Consider the following 17,862-nt stretch of genomic DNA (forward strand, 5'->3'; position numbering starts at 1 on the left):
TGTTAGTTTGCTAGATGTTATATATAAAAAGTTATAAGTAAAATAAAGAAAATCGTAATTCTATCAAATTATGGTTATATGTGTTCAAAATATCATACATGAAAATTGGAAAATAATAATTTAGAAGTGATGCACATTCTTGTCAAAAAGAAAGTGATGCACGTAGTAGTACTCATAGATGCAAATGAACAAAAAATTATATTATAATAAAATTACTTTTATTTTAGAATGGAAAAAAACTCAAATGTCACATTTTTTTTTATCAATGAAAAAAACTAAAAGAGCGACCAGATGTCAGAGAAAAAAAATTAAAGATTGGAGAACAAAGTTCCCATAACACAAGTTAAATTGTAGCTCGAGAGAGGAGATTGACAAGTTGGAATTATGTTTAGTTTGCGAAAAAACAATGTGCTAAATTTAGCAAGTCGATATGTGCAAGAGTTTCCTTCACATTAAGTATAAGCAAATACACCATCTCAATCCCTCGTCGTAAAGGAATGAATGTTATTACTAAGAGGAGTATAAAAGTAAATAGTCGAGACTATTCTCTTGACAAAAGTCAAAATTGTTTGAAAATCTGATTCACTAATGATGTCTCGAAATCTATGACCCCAAGTAAGTTGCAATCCGTACGAAATAGCATGAAGCTCAACAATGATATTAGTAGTATGATCACAACATTCTGCAAAACCAATGATCCAAACACAAACATCCGATGAAAAAAAAATATTATGTTGGGCGATTGCATGCATGTTGAACCATTAACTAAGACCAGCTTCATAAGGATCGACATGTAAATCAAGCTTGAGTTTATGTCAAACTTGCATGGCCTTTGAACAATCACGCAACATATGTAAAATGGTTTTCAACTAAGCACCACATCTATAACAAGAAGCATATGATGAGAAATGATGAGAGCATTAAACTTAATCTGTTGACAACTTGATGAACATTTTTACTGATCTTCTATCCAACGCAAATCAATTAGGTTTGATCGGATCCGGTAATCAATTAGGCTAAAACTGGTCGACCCATCCCATGTACACAACAATATGCCACGTCATGATATAGCCCACAGAATTTCACTTTCTAGAAACTTCAGGGACAAACACGTAATTTCAAACCAAAGGCTACATTACTCAAAACCGTGACGTAGCCAAAAACCATCGTCATATTCCGTCAACCCAAAACACTTCTTCCCCAATTCAACCCTTCACAAAACCCCCAAAATCAAATTCAAAATCCCTAAATAAACAACCGCCATGACCGGAAACGCATCATCTCCGACACCGTCACCGTCACCGGCGCCGTTATCCTCCCCAACGATCTCGCGCTCGATAACGCAAACGGTTAACGGTTCGCACAAATTCTTGATCCAAGGGTACTCGCTTGCGAAGGGAATGGGGGTTGGAAAACACATTGCAAGCGATGTTTTCACCGTCGGAGGGTATCAGTGGGCGATCTACTTCTATCCCGATGGGAAGAATCCGGAGGATAATTCTGCGTATGTTTCGGTTTTCATCGCGTTGGCGAGTGAAGGAACGGATGTGAGAGCGCTTTTTGAACTCACGCTTGTTGATCAGAGTGGTCAGGGGAAGCATAAGGTTCATAGCCATTTTGATCGCTCTCTTGAAAGTGGTCCTTATACCTTGAAATATAAGGGTAGCATGTGGTAGGGTTTTGATTATTTATTTCAATTTTGATTGTTTTTGGTTTAATGTTGATCATAGTGTGGGAATTTCGTTGTTTGAATTTGATGTGAGTTTTGGGGTTTTTAATGCATATGATGAAATGATAAACCAACACAAAAATAAAACTAAGCAAATTAAGGGTAACAGAGATGAGGATGTTGTAAACTAGACATATAAACTTAAAAATTAATTAAAGCATTAGAGAGAGAGAGTTGGATAGTAGAAAATTTGGTGAAAACTATGTTTAGGTGGTTGGACATTTAGAGAGAGAAGACGTGTGGATACCCAAGTAGAGTAGATCAGATGAAGGGGAGTCAAATAACCAGAGGAAGGCCTAGAAAACCTGTAAGAGAAACTGTTTAGAAAGATATAGAGATTAATGAGTTGGATTGAAATATTGTATTTGATAAAACATTACGATGTTGATCCATGTGGCCGACCCAACTTAGTAGGGTAAGACTTGGTTGATGTATGATGAAGTGATGAACAGTGTAGTTTTTTTATAGAGGATGCACAATGTAGTTGTTCCTATTTAAAATATTTACTATATCTGTATTATTACTCCTTTAAAAGAATGTGGTTTATCTTTTTTTTCGGTTGATCTTGCTTGATTATTTTGTAATTTGCTTACCAAAAACATTACATAGGTGAATTAGAAGGATTTTTTTAGTTATATGTGTATATGAAATATAACTTTATATCTATGGTGTATATATATGAAAGATAACTATATAACCATATGATACATGAAGGCTTCATTGGCAAAAAGACTCTATCTTTGTTTTCCTTTCCAGTGAATTTTAGTTACTGGATTAGTCTATGCAGTTGTGTGGGGATAACTTTGTTTCCCAAAATCTGCCTTTATCATTTATATTGTTTTTTAAATCAAGGACAATGCATATGTTTTAAAAAATTGTGAAAGAGGTAAATTATCATTAATTAAAGTGGTATTCACAGTCATTTTACATCTGCCTCCGATGGGGGTTTTGAACTCCGTTCTTTGAGTTTGAAAATATCGAACTCTTTCCTCTGAGCTGTAACCTTGTGGACAAGGACAATGTATATGAATGTACAATGTTGCGTCAAGATTTGTAAAAATGTTGATCTTGTTTATTTGTTTTTGTAGGGGGTACAAGCGTTTTTTCAGACGGACTTTACTTGAAAGCTCTGATTTCCTCAAGAATGACTGCTTGAAAATCAACTGTACAGTTGGAGTTGTGGTTTCTGCTGTTGATTGCCCGCAACTTAACTCTATCCACGTCCCAGAATCTGACATTGGATCACACTTTGGTGCACTATTGGAGAATAATGAAGGTTCAGATGTTACTTTTGATGTGGCTGGGGAGAAGTTTCCTGGTCATAAGTTGGTGTTGGCTGCTAGATCTCCAGAATTTCGATCTAAATTTTTTGATGGCACAGATATGGACACACAGGAGGTTGTTGTAACAGATTTAGAACCAAAGGTTTTTAAGGTAAAAACTATATATTGCTTTTTTTTTTTCTTCTTTTTTTTCCCTTTCACTATCTTCTTTTCATGTTTTTGTTAAGCATGGCTAGGATCTACTCTGTTATTATGTGTTTTTCTGCAGTTTTTTCTTGTTTAATTCTTCTTTTCTTGATAAGAAAAGATTTTATTTGGGGGAAGTACTACTCGGGAGGATAGATGTCCTGATTTTCCGCTTACTTTTACAGGCCATGCTGCATTTTATCTACAGAGATTCCCTTACAGAAGAGGTGGACATGGTTTCATCAACAACATCTAGTGATTTTCCAGTTTCCGAGACATTGATAGCAAAATTGTTAGGTGCAGCAGACAAGTATGGCTTGGAGAGGCTTAGACTGATGTGCGAGTCTCGTCTTTGCAAGGACATTGGTGTGAGTTCCGTAGCCAACATTTTGACCTTGGCTGACCATTGCCATGCCACAGAGTTAAAAGCTGTTTGCCTAAAATTTGCAACTCAAAATCTAGCTGGTATACCTACTTACTAATCACTTGTTTTTGTCTGGTTTGCGTGGGTAACTGTGCTAACAATTAACATTAACATTAACACTGATGTTTTACCTTAAAACACTTGTTACTGGAAAGTGACAAAATATAAAAGAAAAATGCATCCAGCCACAAGTTTCCTGCTAGTTAAACAAAGTTGTTTGACACACACGAGTAGGTATGCAGCAGAAAATGTAGATTATATATTCCAAAATAAAACTTACGTTCCTAAAACATTATGATTCGGTATAATTTTACATTTTGGGGATCTTTGCTCTCAACTTGCCGATCTAACTAGTTACGGAATTAATGACATGGCTAATTCTATGGCGGGTTTGACCATATATGTCGGTCAAATGCAAACTAGTTGGAATAAGGGATAGTAGGGATAATGCCATGGCAATGCCATTAAACACGAGTACTGAAAAATATATGGGTGGGAAGAAAAATTGAATTGACAACATTTGTTTAGTATTTAATTTTGTGTTAAAGCGTTATTAGTGACTGTATGCTGCCACCTGTTCAAAAGGAAGTTAAATCCTTCAAGCTTTTACTGGAACTGAAAGACCTTAGTTAGTTATTAGTTATTACCATAACGATGTATTGCTGACTTGCTTTCTTGATTACCAAAAATGGAAAAAAAATCTGACATTGGCAGCTGATGAAATTTAGTTTTACTGACCCTTCACGTGTTTCAAATGTTCTTCTTATTTTGCTCTCTGATAGGTGTTCTCTTCCACTCTAATCATGTGAAATGCTGTTGGGTGATTTTGTTTTCTTATCCTTTCATTTATTTTTTACTTTTTCAACCTGCTATGTGAAAGACCTTAGTTACCAGTGTTTACTATAGCGTTACATTGGTTACTCACTTTCCTATTTACCAAAATTGGAGATAATATTACTTTAGCAGCTGATGAAATTTTGTTTTACCTAGCCTTCATGTGTTCCAAATATGTATGTTTTTCTCTCTTCTAGTTTTTGTTCTCTTCCAATCTAATCATGTGAAACATTGTTGAATGATTTTGTTGTCTTATCCTTTAATTTTCTTTACTTTTTCAACCTGCAATGCGTAACATGATTTTTGACAAGACAGTATGACATCATTTGATCTATATAGTCAACCCTGCTTTGTGGGAAATGTTTTTGCTGTTGATTTTTATTTTTTTTTGACCTTGTATGCATTTTGAAACATTTAGACCCATATAAGCTCCTCCTTCCCTCCTCTTGTTATTTCTTTTCCACCACTTTCTTTTTTATTGATTGCTTTTCCCTTCTCGATAATTTGGACTTTTTTGTGCTTATATATTTCTATGTCAAGCATCACATGTGTTCTACATTTATTCAATTTATTCATGTACTTTCTGATGTCTTTTATGTAACCTGAATAGTGAATACAAATGATTTTGTACCTTGACAGTCATTCAATGAGGTCAGACCATTGTAGAGAACAATGAGGCCTGAGGGTTTCTATCTGTTTTTCTCTTTTGTTGAAATTTTAGATATAGGTTGGTTGGCCATCTTTTGATCCTCTGTTCTAAATCCATGTTTAATCATGCATTGTTAAAACTTTTGGGCATATAAAATTATTTTAGTCTACTTTGTACTATCCACATGCTTGATGAGATGGTTCTTTTGGTTTGGACTTGTTGCAGCTGTCATGAGATCGGATGGATTTGAGTCTATGAAAGAAAAATGCCCATGGCTACAGTCAGAGATCTTGAAGACAGTTGCTGGCTGTGACGGTGATAGTTGCAGTACAGGGGAAAAATCTCAGAGTGTGTGGGCCCAACTTTCAGATGGCGGTGACACAATTGGCAGGAGAGTCAGACAGAGACATTGATATCTGTTGTCTCGCATTGGTATCTCTGATTCTTTTGTAAATGATTGAAAGTGATAATGTTAAAAGAATGGGGATAGGAAAAGGCAAAAGAGAAGGAAAATCTTTTTCCTGCCAACTTCTCTATGTTTCAATAGAAAGTGCTTTAGAAAAAAGAAGGTAGACTAGATGCTATGCAGGTTATGTAAATGTCTCCGATGGGGTGTAAGTTGTTTAGTGCAGAGTAGTTATTGAAAATGAGCTCTTCTGCAATATACTTTTGTAGAGGATCCAAGTCCATCCATACTTTTGAACTGGATGCCATAGTTACGTGACTTTATATATCCAACTGCTTTGTCTCTTGATATCCTTTGTTCAAACCCTAATGTTTGTAGAACTAGGTTCAATAGAATGGTTGCTATACCTTGTAAAAAATATTCATTTTGTGAAGATTTTGTTTTATGCTTTCATTAAACCTCATAAAAAGTGTTAATGTTTCTGGATGGCAATATGCATGACTACCTTGTTAATTCATGTTTAAGTTAGAAGGTTGCTCTACCCAAGTGTTTATGTGTTGAAAGATAGCAGAATGGATGTAGTGGTTTCTGCAAACAGATTGACTGCGTACAGTTTTTTCTTGTCTGTCTCATTGTCTGCATTCACGCAGTGGGGAAATCAAAATAACTATTCTTCAAGCAAAATAAGATGGGTGATTGATACAGATATTGAATTTAATTTTTTTCTGCTTGGTGCGATTAGGCTTGAAGTTGAAATGCTCCATTGGACAAAAAAGTTTGAGCAAAATTTATACTACTACTACTCTTTCAAAAGTCAGCACTGACAAATTACTTGCAGTTACAGAGATTGAAAATTTCACTTAAAGCAAAAGCAAGTTTCTCCTTTTCCCCAAGTATTTGCCTATAACGAGATGCTGCTCTTTGAGTTTTTATAAGAGTACCTTTGAACAAGTTTCTATCTTGTAAAACAGTGCAGTGTATAGGTGAAATACAACTCTTCCACTTTTCGTTTTTTCCATTCTCAAAATAATGAAATACAAAAGTAAGTGTAGGGCGAGTTTTAGCATGGGGACAATTGCCATCTTAGATCAATTTTGTTTTATTTGCTGTTATATGTACACCCTGCATTTTATATTTCAATTTATAGTCCTACTCAATTATAATTTGACTCAAATTAATTTACTTGTACTTGACAAAAAAAAATTACTTGTAAATACATTATTTTTGAATTTTTTTGTCCTACCGACTAGAATTAAGATTTTTTAAAGTGAATAAGTAGGGTGTCTTAGGTTTGAACCCCGACTCCTACATAATAGTGCATGTCCCTGTCAACTGGGCTATGCTCACGGGACTGTAGATACATTATTTTTTAATCTCCCGTTTAAAAATCTAATAGGTCCAACTCATTCTCAATAATTTTTTTAATTTGAAAACGTAAACATGTTTAAATCTGGGCTAAAAAAAAAAAAAAGACATAAATATATATTTACTACATTATTTAGAAAACATAGACATGTTTAAATCTGGGCTAAAAAATATATGACGTAAATATATATTTACTACATTATTTATAAATAAATAAATTTAGTTTGTATCTAACTTTGTAATATTAATCCCTTCCATAAAACTTTTTAATATTAATTAGGGTTAAATAAATTTTTGGTCCTTATAAATATAACGAATTTTGTTTTTAATTCTTATAAAAAGTGACATGTTTTAGTCCTTTCAAAATATTTAGCCCCCATTAAATTAAAATTAAAATTGATATATTATAAGTAAATATGGCTATAAATTGGAATATAAAAATGTAGGGTGGACAACTAATAGCAAATAAAACAAAATTGATCTAAGATGGGGAAATTTGACAATTGCCCCATGCTAAAACTCGCCTATCATCTAAATCATCACCATCATCCTTTAAAAGGACTTGTTTGAAACGATTCAAACACTAAAAGGACTTGTTTGAGACTTTTGAAACTTAAATAACTTGTTTGAGACTTTTGAAACTTAAAAGGACGATTTGGGAAAAACGAAAAAGAACTTTAGATGCATTTGACCTTTAATTTAATGTTATACGTGGACACGTTTTTGTTTAAGCATTTATGTTTTTTATACGTGGACACGTTTTTGTCAAAGAAAAAAGAGTGTAATGCCTAGTCAAAGGGCACCACTTTTCTTGGCTCCCAAGGAATTCGGAACCATATTTATTCATCTTACAACTATGTTTTCACACATTGATAAAAACTAACGCACACAAACCACACACAATGGTTACCATGGAGATGTGTGATCATTGTTGCATGATTCGTCAAACTATAGCTTATTTAAGCGACGGCGTATATTTCAGGTAAAGTCACAATCACTTTTTTTTTTTAGATTATTGTTGATCATCTTTTGTATTGTTGATTCCTCACTTATCTTTATTTAGATTATTGTTGATCCAAGTGATTTTCAATGATTTCATTACAGCTGTTGTACTGACTGTGGGAAGGTTCTAAGTGAGTCAATTCCTCAAAGCTCGAAGACAAATGAAAGTGATGGAACAGTGAAGAGAAAGAGAAAGACCACTGGTGTAAAAAAGACTCAAAAGGAAAGAGCAATACGGGAAAGAACAATACGTAAGTACTCTTTCTTTTGCTCAATTAGTTGAAAGTGTGTCTAAAGATCTAGTACTTTGTAGTCGTATCCTGTGTCCGGAGTATGTTCGGTGTTGTGTCCAACACCGACATGTCATAGATACTTGTTATTTGATTTGTTTTTTCCTAATTATTATTGGTGTCAAAGTGAATGCCTAGGATCCTTGTTTGCGTCGGTGCTTTATAATGACAAGTGAAATTGAAGGGTTTAAAATGGGGGAAATTGAAGACTTGATCTTTGTTTATTTCCTAATTAACATCCCAAATTGTCTAATTTACTATGTTGCAACACTTTATATTGAAGTCGTGTTATGGGTTCGACATGTGTTAGTGTCAATGTCCGTGTTTGCGTTAATACTCTATAATGATAGTGAAATTGAAGACTTTATCTTTGTTTATGTCCCAATTCATACCCCAAATTGTGGCCTTTATCATCAAGAAGAATTTTTTAATCTATAATACACTTTATAATTACCAAAGGAAAACTTGGATATGTTGCACTAATCTGTGCTTTCTAAGGCCTAGTCACATATTCTCTCATATTTGAGTCTATTTTTTAGTTTTGTTCAATTCATCTTTAGTATTCATCCTTCATTTTTTTTTCATTCAAGCAATCTTTTTCATTTGATGAATAAAATAGTTTAACTGATATTGTGTTGTATTGATACTCTTTGCAGTGACACAAGCATACACTTCATGACAAGTAATATTGGAGAAGCACATTCTTTTGGCTTTAATTTGATTTATATTTGTTTGACATTATTTAGAGGGATGATTGTTCCTAAACTCTTTGCAATAAGTAGTTTCAACTTGTAATACTACTCCTATAACCATTGTTTGGTGTAATACTTGTTCTATTCTTCTATCATGTTATCATAGAAGTCTACCTTCAATTATAAGGAATGTGGATGAAGAAATTGCCTTAAGATTATTCTTTTTGTGGGTAAGCTTATTGTTATTGATGCATTAATAAGTATAGTTAAGTTTAACAAACACAATCATCTGAGAGTCTGAGAGCTAAATTAACCAGTCCATGACTCCTTGTTCTTTCATTAAGCCTTAGCCTGCAAAATTTGAGAAAAGAAAAGCTCCAATAAACACATTTTTACTGTTAGAATGGAAACTATATTACAGGCTTACCCTTGTTTCTGCCGTTATGCTTATGAATACATTTAAATTTATATAAGTAATTGAAGTGTATCAGTATCACTGTCTAGTGTGTGGAATTGGCTAAAAGTGAATATCAAGAACTTTAATTACACACTTTGAACCAATGGTGTATGTAATCAATCCACTGGTGTATCATGGTGGGGGTGATTGTGCATTAAACATGGAAGCAGACTTGTGCAGGGTACAATTGTAACAATCAAAATGAAAAGAGCAGCATAAATTGAAACTTTTTTTCTTTTCTTCCTATGTATCATATGCTAGATTTTACCAAATCGATAGCCCACATCATCAACTACACCCTTACAAGCAAGGTCGAGACTCTAGATTCTAGAATATGTGCACCACCCAGACTAGGATAGTACATCCTTCAAGAACTACAAGTAAGACCTACAGTGAATTAGTAAATCAATCATAGCACCAAATGATTTTATTAAATACATTGATCATATGTACAAAGTAGTGATTCAATACTATGAAGAGATGACATGATGGCAATGACCTCTAACAAGAAAAAAGATCATGCATCGGAGGATGGTTAAACAATCACGAATTACTAACGTAGTCTAATATATGATGAATTACTAATATATATGTGATAGACGTTTGAGTCTCTTGATCAATTGGTTAGAGATTCAATCTCTATAAATAAAATATATATATTGGAAAAAATAAAACTCGATTACCTATCTCCAAAAATTAGTTTCTATCTGACCAGTCAGTTTTTTGTAGATGCATTCCCAAACTTGTGCACTACATAACCTCCTTGATCTTTAAATACTTGTTGCATAGTCCGTAAAGCTTGAAGGTATTAAATTTTCTCATAAGTTCAATTTTTTTGTAGTTGTTTGACCATTCACTTTTTTGTAGATGCTTTCTTCATTTATGCGAGTGTGTCCAATATTATTTTTTATTTGTATTTGTGTTCAAGCAAGACATGCTCGCTCATAAATCAGATCATATACTCATTGGACAAATCAATTCTTCACATGGTCACAAATCTAAATATATAATGCTTAGACATATATAAAAGAGACATTTTTAAAAACAATAATAAATGATCTTATATTTTAGGAATATACGTCTCCGTGTCTAAGCACTATATATTTAATCTTGTGACTATCCAAAACTTGCTCCTTGGGCACAAACACAAATAAGTTTGTTTTTGACCATACACGTAAATAAGAAGAAAAAAAAAAGGTGAAAATAATTTTCTTTTTGATATGCAAATATTAATTGTCATTGTAATGTTAGATTGGACGAATAAATGTTAGCAACAAGAATTGAACTCGGACCTCCTTCATAAACTCCTACATCATCCCAACTCTTTTACCATTTGACTACACCTAAAATAGTTTTCTTGGAAAACTGACTCCATGTTAGTTTTCTTGGCATTCAAGTCACCTAAGATAGTTCATTGGTGTCTTAGGAATAGATGAGATAATTGTTTGCATATTTTGTCTAGATTTAGGTTTCATGTGTCTCATATTTATAGGGAAGGTAATCATTATGCAGACCAATTGGTTGGCATTGGGTTGACTCTTTCTACACATTTTTAGTACACTGATGTTCCTCCTCAGACTGGTGTTGAATTTGTTAGAAACAAAACTGGATTTCCCAACTTTAAATTTTCTTTAAGTCTTTTGAGGTTTTGGTCTCTTATCCCCCTCTCTCTTATTTCTTATTTTGTAACTTTTTCTTTTATGGAATGAAGTATGGGGTAGTAACCTCTTTGGTTACCTCTTTGGTACCTGCTTCCTTTGTTAAAAAAAAAGACTACACCTTTGAGGAAAGAAAATGATTAAATGATATGATCAATTTTTTTTATTTTTTTTATTTTACGTGTTTCTAAATATTTTTGACTTCTAATTATATTCAATGTAAGACTTATTTTTTCAAATATGTATTTAATGCAAGACTTAATTTCTCAATTATAATAACCATCTAAGCCCTCATATTACTGATTGATGAGACTTTTTTTAGAGCTATATTTTTTTTAGTCTATATTGTTCCTTAATCTTTTTTCTGATCTTCTGATCAAATTTTAAAAAAAATCTGATGAAGTAGTCTGAAAATCAAATTTCCGACTGAAACACAACTAGAACAACTAAGAATGATATGAAACACAAAACACACTACACTAGAGTAGTAGACTATAACAATTAAACAAACTATACATATCACGGAACAAATTTAATCTTTCTGTTGATAAAATTTAGATTATATAATTCGAATATGTTTTTCCAATGAAGTTTTTGGCCAAAGAGTGTGTATGGAGATCCACTAAGTGTTTTTTTAAGGAAGATCCACTAAGTAGTTTAATTTCCCATTATTTTATAATAAAAAAATACAAACACTTTAGATTTGATAATCCAATTCGGTGAAAAATGCATTTTTTTCATAAAAATTATGGAGGAAAACCTCGTTTCAGATTATATGATCAAAAACCTCAAAAATATTTTTGAAATTTTAAAGGACTGCGAGATGAACAAAGATTGAAAAAGAAATTGCTTTTAATTTGACTGTTTATTTTCTCATCCTACGAGTTTCTCGCGTACCCTATGCAATTCGGATTATAGAATCCCATAAAAAGCCTTCAAAACATGTTGAAATATTTCGTATTATAGAATCCAAATAGGACGTGCGAGAAACTCACACGGTAGGAAAAATAATGGCGTTTTAATTTTGTAGATATGGGCCGTATGGGCTAGGTATTGATGGCCCATCTAATATTTGATATGCAAAGAAAGAGTTGATGACTGAACCCTAGTTCTTCTCTCTTCACATTTTGCATTAGTATCCCTCTGCGCAACCACCACCGTCTTCCTTCCGAGTGTCGACCACCATCACCGGTCGAATTACAAACCTTCATTTTCACCGGCGAACATCTCAGCTCGGTACTCCACCGAAGAGGTATATTCTCCACCTCTGTTCTCATCTCTATTTCGTCCTTTCTTCAAAATTCGAGACGATAATAGGTAAAAGAATACTTTTGGTCAGTGTTGTTGGATACAGCTATAGTGGTGCTATTCCGCTATAGTTGCTATCGTAGCGCTATTCAGTTGAAGCAGTGAATTGCGTTGCAGACTTTATTTGGTGTCTTTTTTATTTGGTTTAAGGTCTCAAAGCTTCGTAGAGGTGCTATCACACTCAGTTCTGTCTCTCCCTGTATCAACTTTTTATTATGTAGATTTGAACAAGTTTAATAAAAACATACTCTAGTAGTAACCAGTAAGTAGTCAATCTTTTGTGCATACAAAGAATGATGTATGTGCTCTTATTGTGCAATTTGTGTTACATATGATGCTCTCTGTCTGTAATAAAAATGCAAACGTGCTACAAATTGATTTCCTCTGTAATGTCTTTATTTGTTATTTTTTGATGTGTGTCAAGTATGTGTTTGATTTTTTTCTTTCTCTTTTATGTTTGATTTTTGGATCATGTGTTGAACTTGGTGTGTTACTGGATTAGAAGGAAGAATTATAAAACTTTTGTCATTTAGAAAGTGGGCATGTGTGCGAAGTTTTGGGACTATACTGCTTTATGGTTTGATGTTAGATCAAACACAATAAATAACTGGGTTCTAGACAGGGGTATATACTTGGTATCTAGCTTATACCTTTTGGTTTTGTTCAATTTACAATGTGCTTGCATAATGCAGCATTGCATGTACTTAGGTGCCTAATCCACCGTACGGGCTAACCAATGCTTAACTTAATCAGCAGGTACAGAAAAGCTATGGACGAGAATGATGTATCAAATGAAGTAGTGAAAGGGAAGAAGAAAGGGAAGCACGATAAACCAAAACCATGGGATGACGATCCTAACATCGACCACTGGAAGGTTGAGAAATTCGATCCATCATGGAACGAAAGTGGAATGCTTGAAGTCAGTTCCTTCTCCACCCTCTTTCCTCAATATCGTGAAAAATATCTTCAAGAAGCTTGGCCACTTGTTAAATCCTCCCTCAAAGAATTCGGTATCTCTGCTGAACTCAACTTGGTATGTATGCTATTGATATTTTACTTCACGCGCTTTTTAGAATCTCTAATTGATTAATTTTTACTCATTGTTAATGCTTTCTTTGTTTATTACTTTCACAATTAACAGGTTGAGGGTTCAATGACAGTTTCAACAACCAGAAAGACTAAGGATCCTTATATTATTGTTAAAGCTAGGGATCTTATCAGACTTCTTTCTCGAAGTGTTCCTGCTCCACAGGTTATTCTCATTATACTTTTAGTTGTAGTATATTATAAGTTATACGATTAAGAAATATCTACTAGCATACTGTTTGGGAGAGCTTATAAAAACAGCTTACATGTTATGAAATATCCATAAGTTGTTTTCAGCTTATTTCGATAAACATTGTAGGGTAACTTTTGAAAATAACTTGAATTTAGTTTATCTTTTGTTATAGAAATAGTTTATGCGTAAGCCTATATGATAAGAGCTTATGTTATATGTGCTTATTCAAACATGTAAAAAAAATTCCGGGAATCAAACCGGGTCTTAGTCTCTACAAAATATATCTTACCTAATATAGTCCTTCGTTAATGTTTAGACTCTAATTTGTTGACATCGGGACTAAATGCTAGATGTTAGTTCTTAAATTGTTGACTTCAAGACTAAAATTGATGAATTTAAAAACATATTTTTGTCTGGGCTAAATTTGATGAGAGATTATTTTGTAGGTGTTTAAAAACATATTTTAACCATGTCCAAGTATTTATATGGGTGACTTAAATTTTAGTGTTGTTATTTTATTAATGGTATATGAAATAGTTGGTTGTGTTAGAAACTGTGTGACTCCATTGATGGAGCTTGAAACAGTTAGAGGAGAGAGAAAATGAGAGAGGGAGAAGAGAGAGAAAAATGAAATCTAACTGAATTTGTTATTATCTGAATTGTGTTGATTACACTGAAGAGTAAAGTATATATAGTGACTTACATTGATATGCCAGCTGTACATAGCTCTAAGCTTAAACTAAGATCACTAACATAGTAATGCTAAGCTAAACTCTTAAGCTAACAACTCTATATCTCTAATAGGTTGATTTAGGTGTTTGTCTGTTGATTGTGTTTTTCAGGCAATAAAAGTACTTGACGATGAAATGCAATGCGACATCATTAAAATTAGTGGGTTGGTTCGCAACAAGGTAACTTCAATGAGCTGCCTCTCTTATTTTAATCGACTCTTTTTTTACTTGTGGGGTTTGTTATGCAAATTGTTTTTTTGCTACTCCGCAATCTGCAAATTGTACTTGCTGGTTCTTACTGTTGCGATGTTCTCTTGTCCTCCCTTCCTTTCTGGTTTTCTTTATTTTGTTTTAATCTTAGAATATTGAAACCTATGTTAGATTCTTATTTGGTTTGATTCTTAATCCCTTGTGTTGGGTATGTTTGCTGTTCAGTTACCAAATTGGATAACAGTTTGGTAAAATTGGACTGAAAATATGTGCATCTAGGGTCAAATCCAAAACAGGTCAGGTTATGTGTCTTTGTATGAATAGTTGTTTACCCCTGTTAGCCATCGCAACTGTGATTTGCTGCAATGGCAGTTGCAATAAAGAAAATCATGTAGTAGTCACCGGCTGCAGTACAACAACGCTGCAATGCTTCTGTTCACGATTGACTACCATGAAAACAGTATTAGGATTGACACATGTTTCCCAGACTTCTGGAGCAATAACTATTCAACCTTAGTGACTTATCCTTCTGAGGCACCAAATTAATAAGAGTAGAATTTATTAGTTAGTTAATTCAATTAATTTTGTTTGCAGTGAAATTCACTAAACACTTTTAGGACACCTTGTTTGATAAAGTACTGAAATTCCCAAAATTTTGTAACAAAGAACCATATAACCCCAGAGGTTTTTCCTTCCATGCTCCAATAAACTCTTTGGCCTTTTTATTCAGCATTCTTGCTCATATAGACATTGTATATAGCCTGATAGTTTTCAAAATAGAAACGTTTCAAAGAAATTAGCCTGATGGTAGGAAGCTTCCATTGATATTTGAATGCAGGAACGATTTGTAAAAAGAAGGCAACATCTTGTGGGTCCCAATTCTTCCACCTTGAAGGTATATTGTGTGTAGATTTTAGCACTGGGGATTGTTTATTTATTTATTTATTATAATTTGGTACTGCATAGCTTTTCAACTCATTTTTCTCCAACTACAATGGTGCAGGCTCTTGAAATACTCACAGGTTGTTACATTCTCGTCCAGGTAATATTAATTGTTGCCTCAGTTTCTAAAGGCTGGACATTTACTTGCACAAAGATTTGGGCTGAGTCCAGAATCTAATTTTGCTTGTAATTTCACAGGGAAACACGGTTTCTGTAATGGGTTCATACAAAGGTTTGAAGCAAGTTAGAAGGATTGTTGAGGAATGCATGCTGAATAAAATGCACCCTGTCTACAACATTAAGGTTTATAAAATTGAATTTTCTCCAGCTTATTTTATAGTATAGATTTCAGGTGTAGAAAATATCTTATTTATTTTCACCTTGTCAGATTCTTATGATGAAGAAGGAACTTGAAAAAGACCCCGCACTTGCCCAAGAGAACTGGGATAGGTTTCTCCCAAAGTTTAACAAGTATGGCTTTAATTATTTGATAATTTGTATATACAGAGCATGCATCCTCTGCATCAGTTTTGTTGATGCCTCACTTCTTTTTCCAGGAAAAATGTAAAGCAAAAGAAGGTTAACGCTAAACCGAAGAAGCCGTATACTCCTTTCCCTCCTCCTCAACAGCCTAGCAAGGTGAGACAACAGATTTCTCCTTCCATATTGGATTGTTTACATTATTTAACTTACACTAGAGAGTTCTCTCTTCTATCAGATATTTTCTTTGTTTGTCCTCGTGAGCTTAGCTCAGTTGGTATGGACAATGCATAATATATGCAAGGTCCGGGGTTCGAACCCTGGCCACCACAAAAAAGAAAGATATTTTCTTTGTTTACTTGTGAATTAAATTCTAAGGCGTGCTTGGTCATTTATGTGATATTTCAGGTTGATATACAATTGGAAACTGGGGAGTACTTTTTGAGTGACAAAAAGAAATCGGCAAAGAAATGGCAAGAGAGGCAGGTGCAGCAAGCAGAAAAAACTGCTGAAAACAAAAGAAAACGAGACGAGTCCTTTGTCCCACCCAAGGTCTTGCGCTGTTTTTTTTACATTTCCACAAATTTAGGTCATTCATTCTGCTTTATAATTTTCTATATGGTATTTTATCAAACTTCTATTTGCACTCTTTAGGAACCTGCAAATCTGGTGGGTAACTCTGAGGATGCTAGTAATAATGTAGCTGAAATGGCAATGTCCTTAAAGGTTAGAGGTTCTATTGGAATTTTCATTTGGCATGACAATTTTTCTTATTCTGTTATTACAAGTTTTCTTTGCCAAACTCTAGTAGTTTATCTTCAATGGACAATTATCTCACTTGAATCCAAACCGGTTCCTCCACAGGAAAAAGCTAGGAAGTTTGGCAAGCGCAAATCGGAAGAAAATATAAATGCCGAGACATATATTATGGGGTCATCAGACCAACCATCAAAAAAGAAATCTAAGAAGCAAAAGTCTTGAGTGTGTTCTTCATTTTAGAGATGGAATATGTGCACATGTGATGTGAATTTAATCCATAAATTTTGATCCAATATCTGTAGTCTGTAACATGTTACTTCTGGTCCTTATACAATTTTCCCTTCAGAATCAATGTCGCACACTTGGGTATATCCAATGTCTTCTTGAGTAACTTATGACATACATTTGATTTATTTGCTAAATTTGTTGTACTATTTTGGGAGTTGTGGAAGTAGAATTGAAACATTTTAATCGAAACTTTACTTATTTTCAGTGAATAGATAACCAATAAAAAAAATGTTATAAGATAAGGGTAAATGGTTTTTGTTGTTGTGAAATATATATTTGGTCTCTGCAATTTTTCAGTATAGATTCCTCAAAATTTTGAAATGGTTGTATTTGGTCCCCATGTCTTGTACGTCCATGTTTTTCTTTACTTCAAGGGATGGCAAAATACAGTGAAGCTCACACCTCAATTTCCACAGGTATCAACCAAGGGCTTAACCTGAAAACCACAATATAAGCTTCAATCAAGCTCTTACCTCAATCTGTCTCAAAACTAAACCCTGATTGTTGTGTTTTTTCCTTCTTTTCGGTGAATTGTTTTAGTTACTTTATTAATTTCCAAGCACACCCCAAAAATATCCTATTAAACCCAATTTTAATCAAAATTTAATAATAATGCTGAGACTGCCCTTGTTCAAATAAATTGAGTTTATGTAAGTAAATTGATTTTTACGTAAGCTGCACAAAAACTCAGTTTACCTAAGCTACATAAACTAAGTTTGTGAGCGCTAAAACATTTTGCGATGAATATGGGAATGAGAGAAATGATTGAAGGGTTCTGGATACAATAGGAAATTTATTTCATTTTAAGCACATATTTAGTTTCAAGAATTTTTTAGGCTGTGTCTAGAAATTGTCTTTTTTATTTGAACTTTTTTAAAAATGAATTTGAA

The 17,862-nt window shown here is 33.6% G+C and overlaps 2 protein-coding genes across 3 annotated transcripts; both read left to right on the plus strand.

Annotated features, from left to right (window-relative positions):
* Positions 1 to 1,155: 1,155 nt before the first annotated feature.
* LOC11421436 (BTB/POZ and MATH domain-containing protein 4) lies at positions 1,156 to 6,003 on the plus strand. The gene is made up of 4 exons (XM_003617013.4): positions 1,156 to 1,672; positions 2,818 to 3,163; positions 3,384 to 3,663; positions 5,331 to 6,003. Exons 1-4 carry the CDS (start codon positions 1,263 to 1,265, stop codon positions 5,516 to 5,518), a joined length of 1,224 nt encoding a protein of 407 aa, XP_003617061.1. The 5' UTR covers positions 1,156 to 1,262; the 3' UTR covers positions 5,519 to 6,003.
* A 6,064-nt stretch (positions 6,004 to 12,067) lies between these two features.
* LOC11435195 (KRR1 small subunit processome component homolog) lies at positions 12,068 to 17,166 on the plus strand. 2 transcript variants are annotated; one of them, XM_024783356.2, is made up of 12 exons: positions 12,068 to 12,227; positions 13,040 to 13,316; positions 13,425 to 13,535; positions 14,405 to 14,473; positions 15,342 to 15,398; positions 15,507 to 15,545; positions 15,644 to 15,748; positions 15,834 to 15,916; positions 16,003 to 16,084; positions 16,334 to 16,477; positions 16,580 to 16,651; positions 16,790 to 17,166. In XM_024783356.2, the coding sequence occupies exons 2-12, from the start codon at positions 13,053 to 13,055 to the stop codon at positions 16,904 to 16,906; spliced, it is 1,143 nt and encodes a 380-aa protein (XP_024639124.1). In that variant the 5' UTR covers positions 12,068 to 12,227; positions 13,040 to 13,052; the 3' UTR covers positions 16,907 to 17,166. The 2 variants fall into 2 exon arrangements, with proteins under 2 accessions (XP_024639124.1, XP_024639125.1); XM_024783357.2 differs by having other exon boundaries at positions 13,037 to 13,316; positions 16,790 to 17,060.
* The last annotated feature ends 696 nt before the right edge of the window (positions 17,167 to 17,862 follow it).

Source organism: Medicago truncatula, chromosome 5, assembly GCF_003473485.1.
Source record: "Medicago truncatula cultivar Jemalong A17 chromosome 5, MtrunA17r5.0-ANR, whole genome shotgun sequence".
Classification (NCBI taxonomy): domain Eukaryota; kingdom Viridiplantae; phylum Streptophyta; class Magnoliopsida; order Fabales; family Fabaceae; genus Medicago; species Medicago truncatula.

Excerpts from the sequence above, each read along its gene's own strand:
- LOC11421436 (XM_003617013.4), top strand. The coding sequence starts at position 1,263 with ATGACCGGAAACGCATCATCTCCGACACCGTCACCGTCACCGGCGCCG. Across the intron at positions 1,673-2,817 it reads AAATATAAGGGTAGCATGTG|GGGGTACAAGCGTTTTTTCA; the intron begins GTAGGGTTTTGA and ends TTGTTTTTGTAG. Across the intron at positions 3,664-5,330 it reads TGCAACTCAAAATCTAGCTG|CTGTCATGAGATCGGATGGA; the intron begins GTATACCTACTT and ends GACTTGTTGCAG.
- LOC11435195 (XM_024783356.2), top strand. The coding sequence starts at position 13,053 with ATGGACGAGAATGATGTATCAAATGAAGTAGTGAAAGGGAAGAAGAAA. Across the intron at positions 14,474-15,341 it reads GTGGGTTGGTTCGCAACAAG|GAACGATTTGTAAAAAGAAG; the intron begins GTAACTTCAATG and ends ATTTGAATGCAG. Across the intron at positions 15,917-16,002 it reads TTTCTCCCAAAGTTTAACAA|GAAAAATGTAAAGCAAAAGA; the intron begins GTATGGCTTTAA and ends TTCTTTTTCCAG.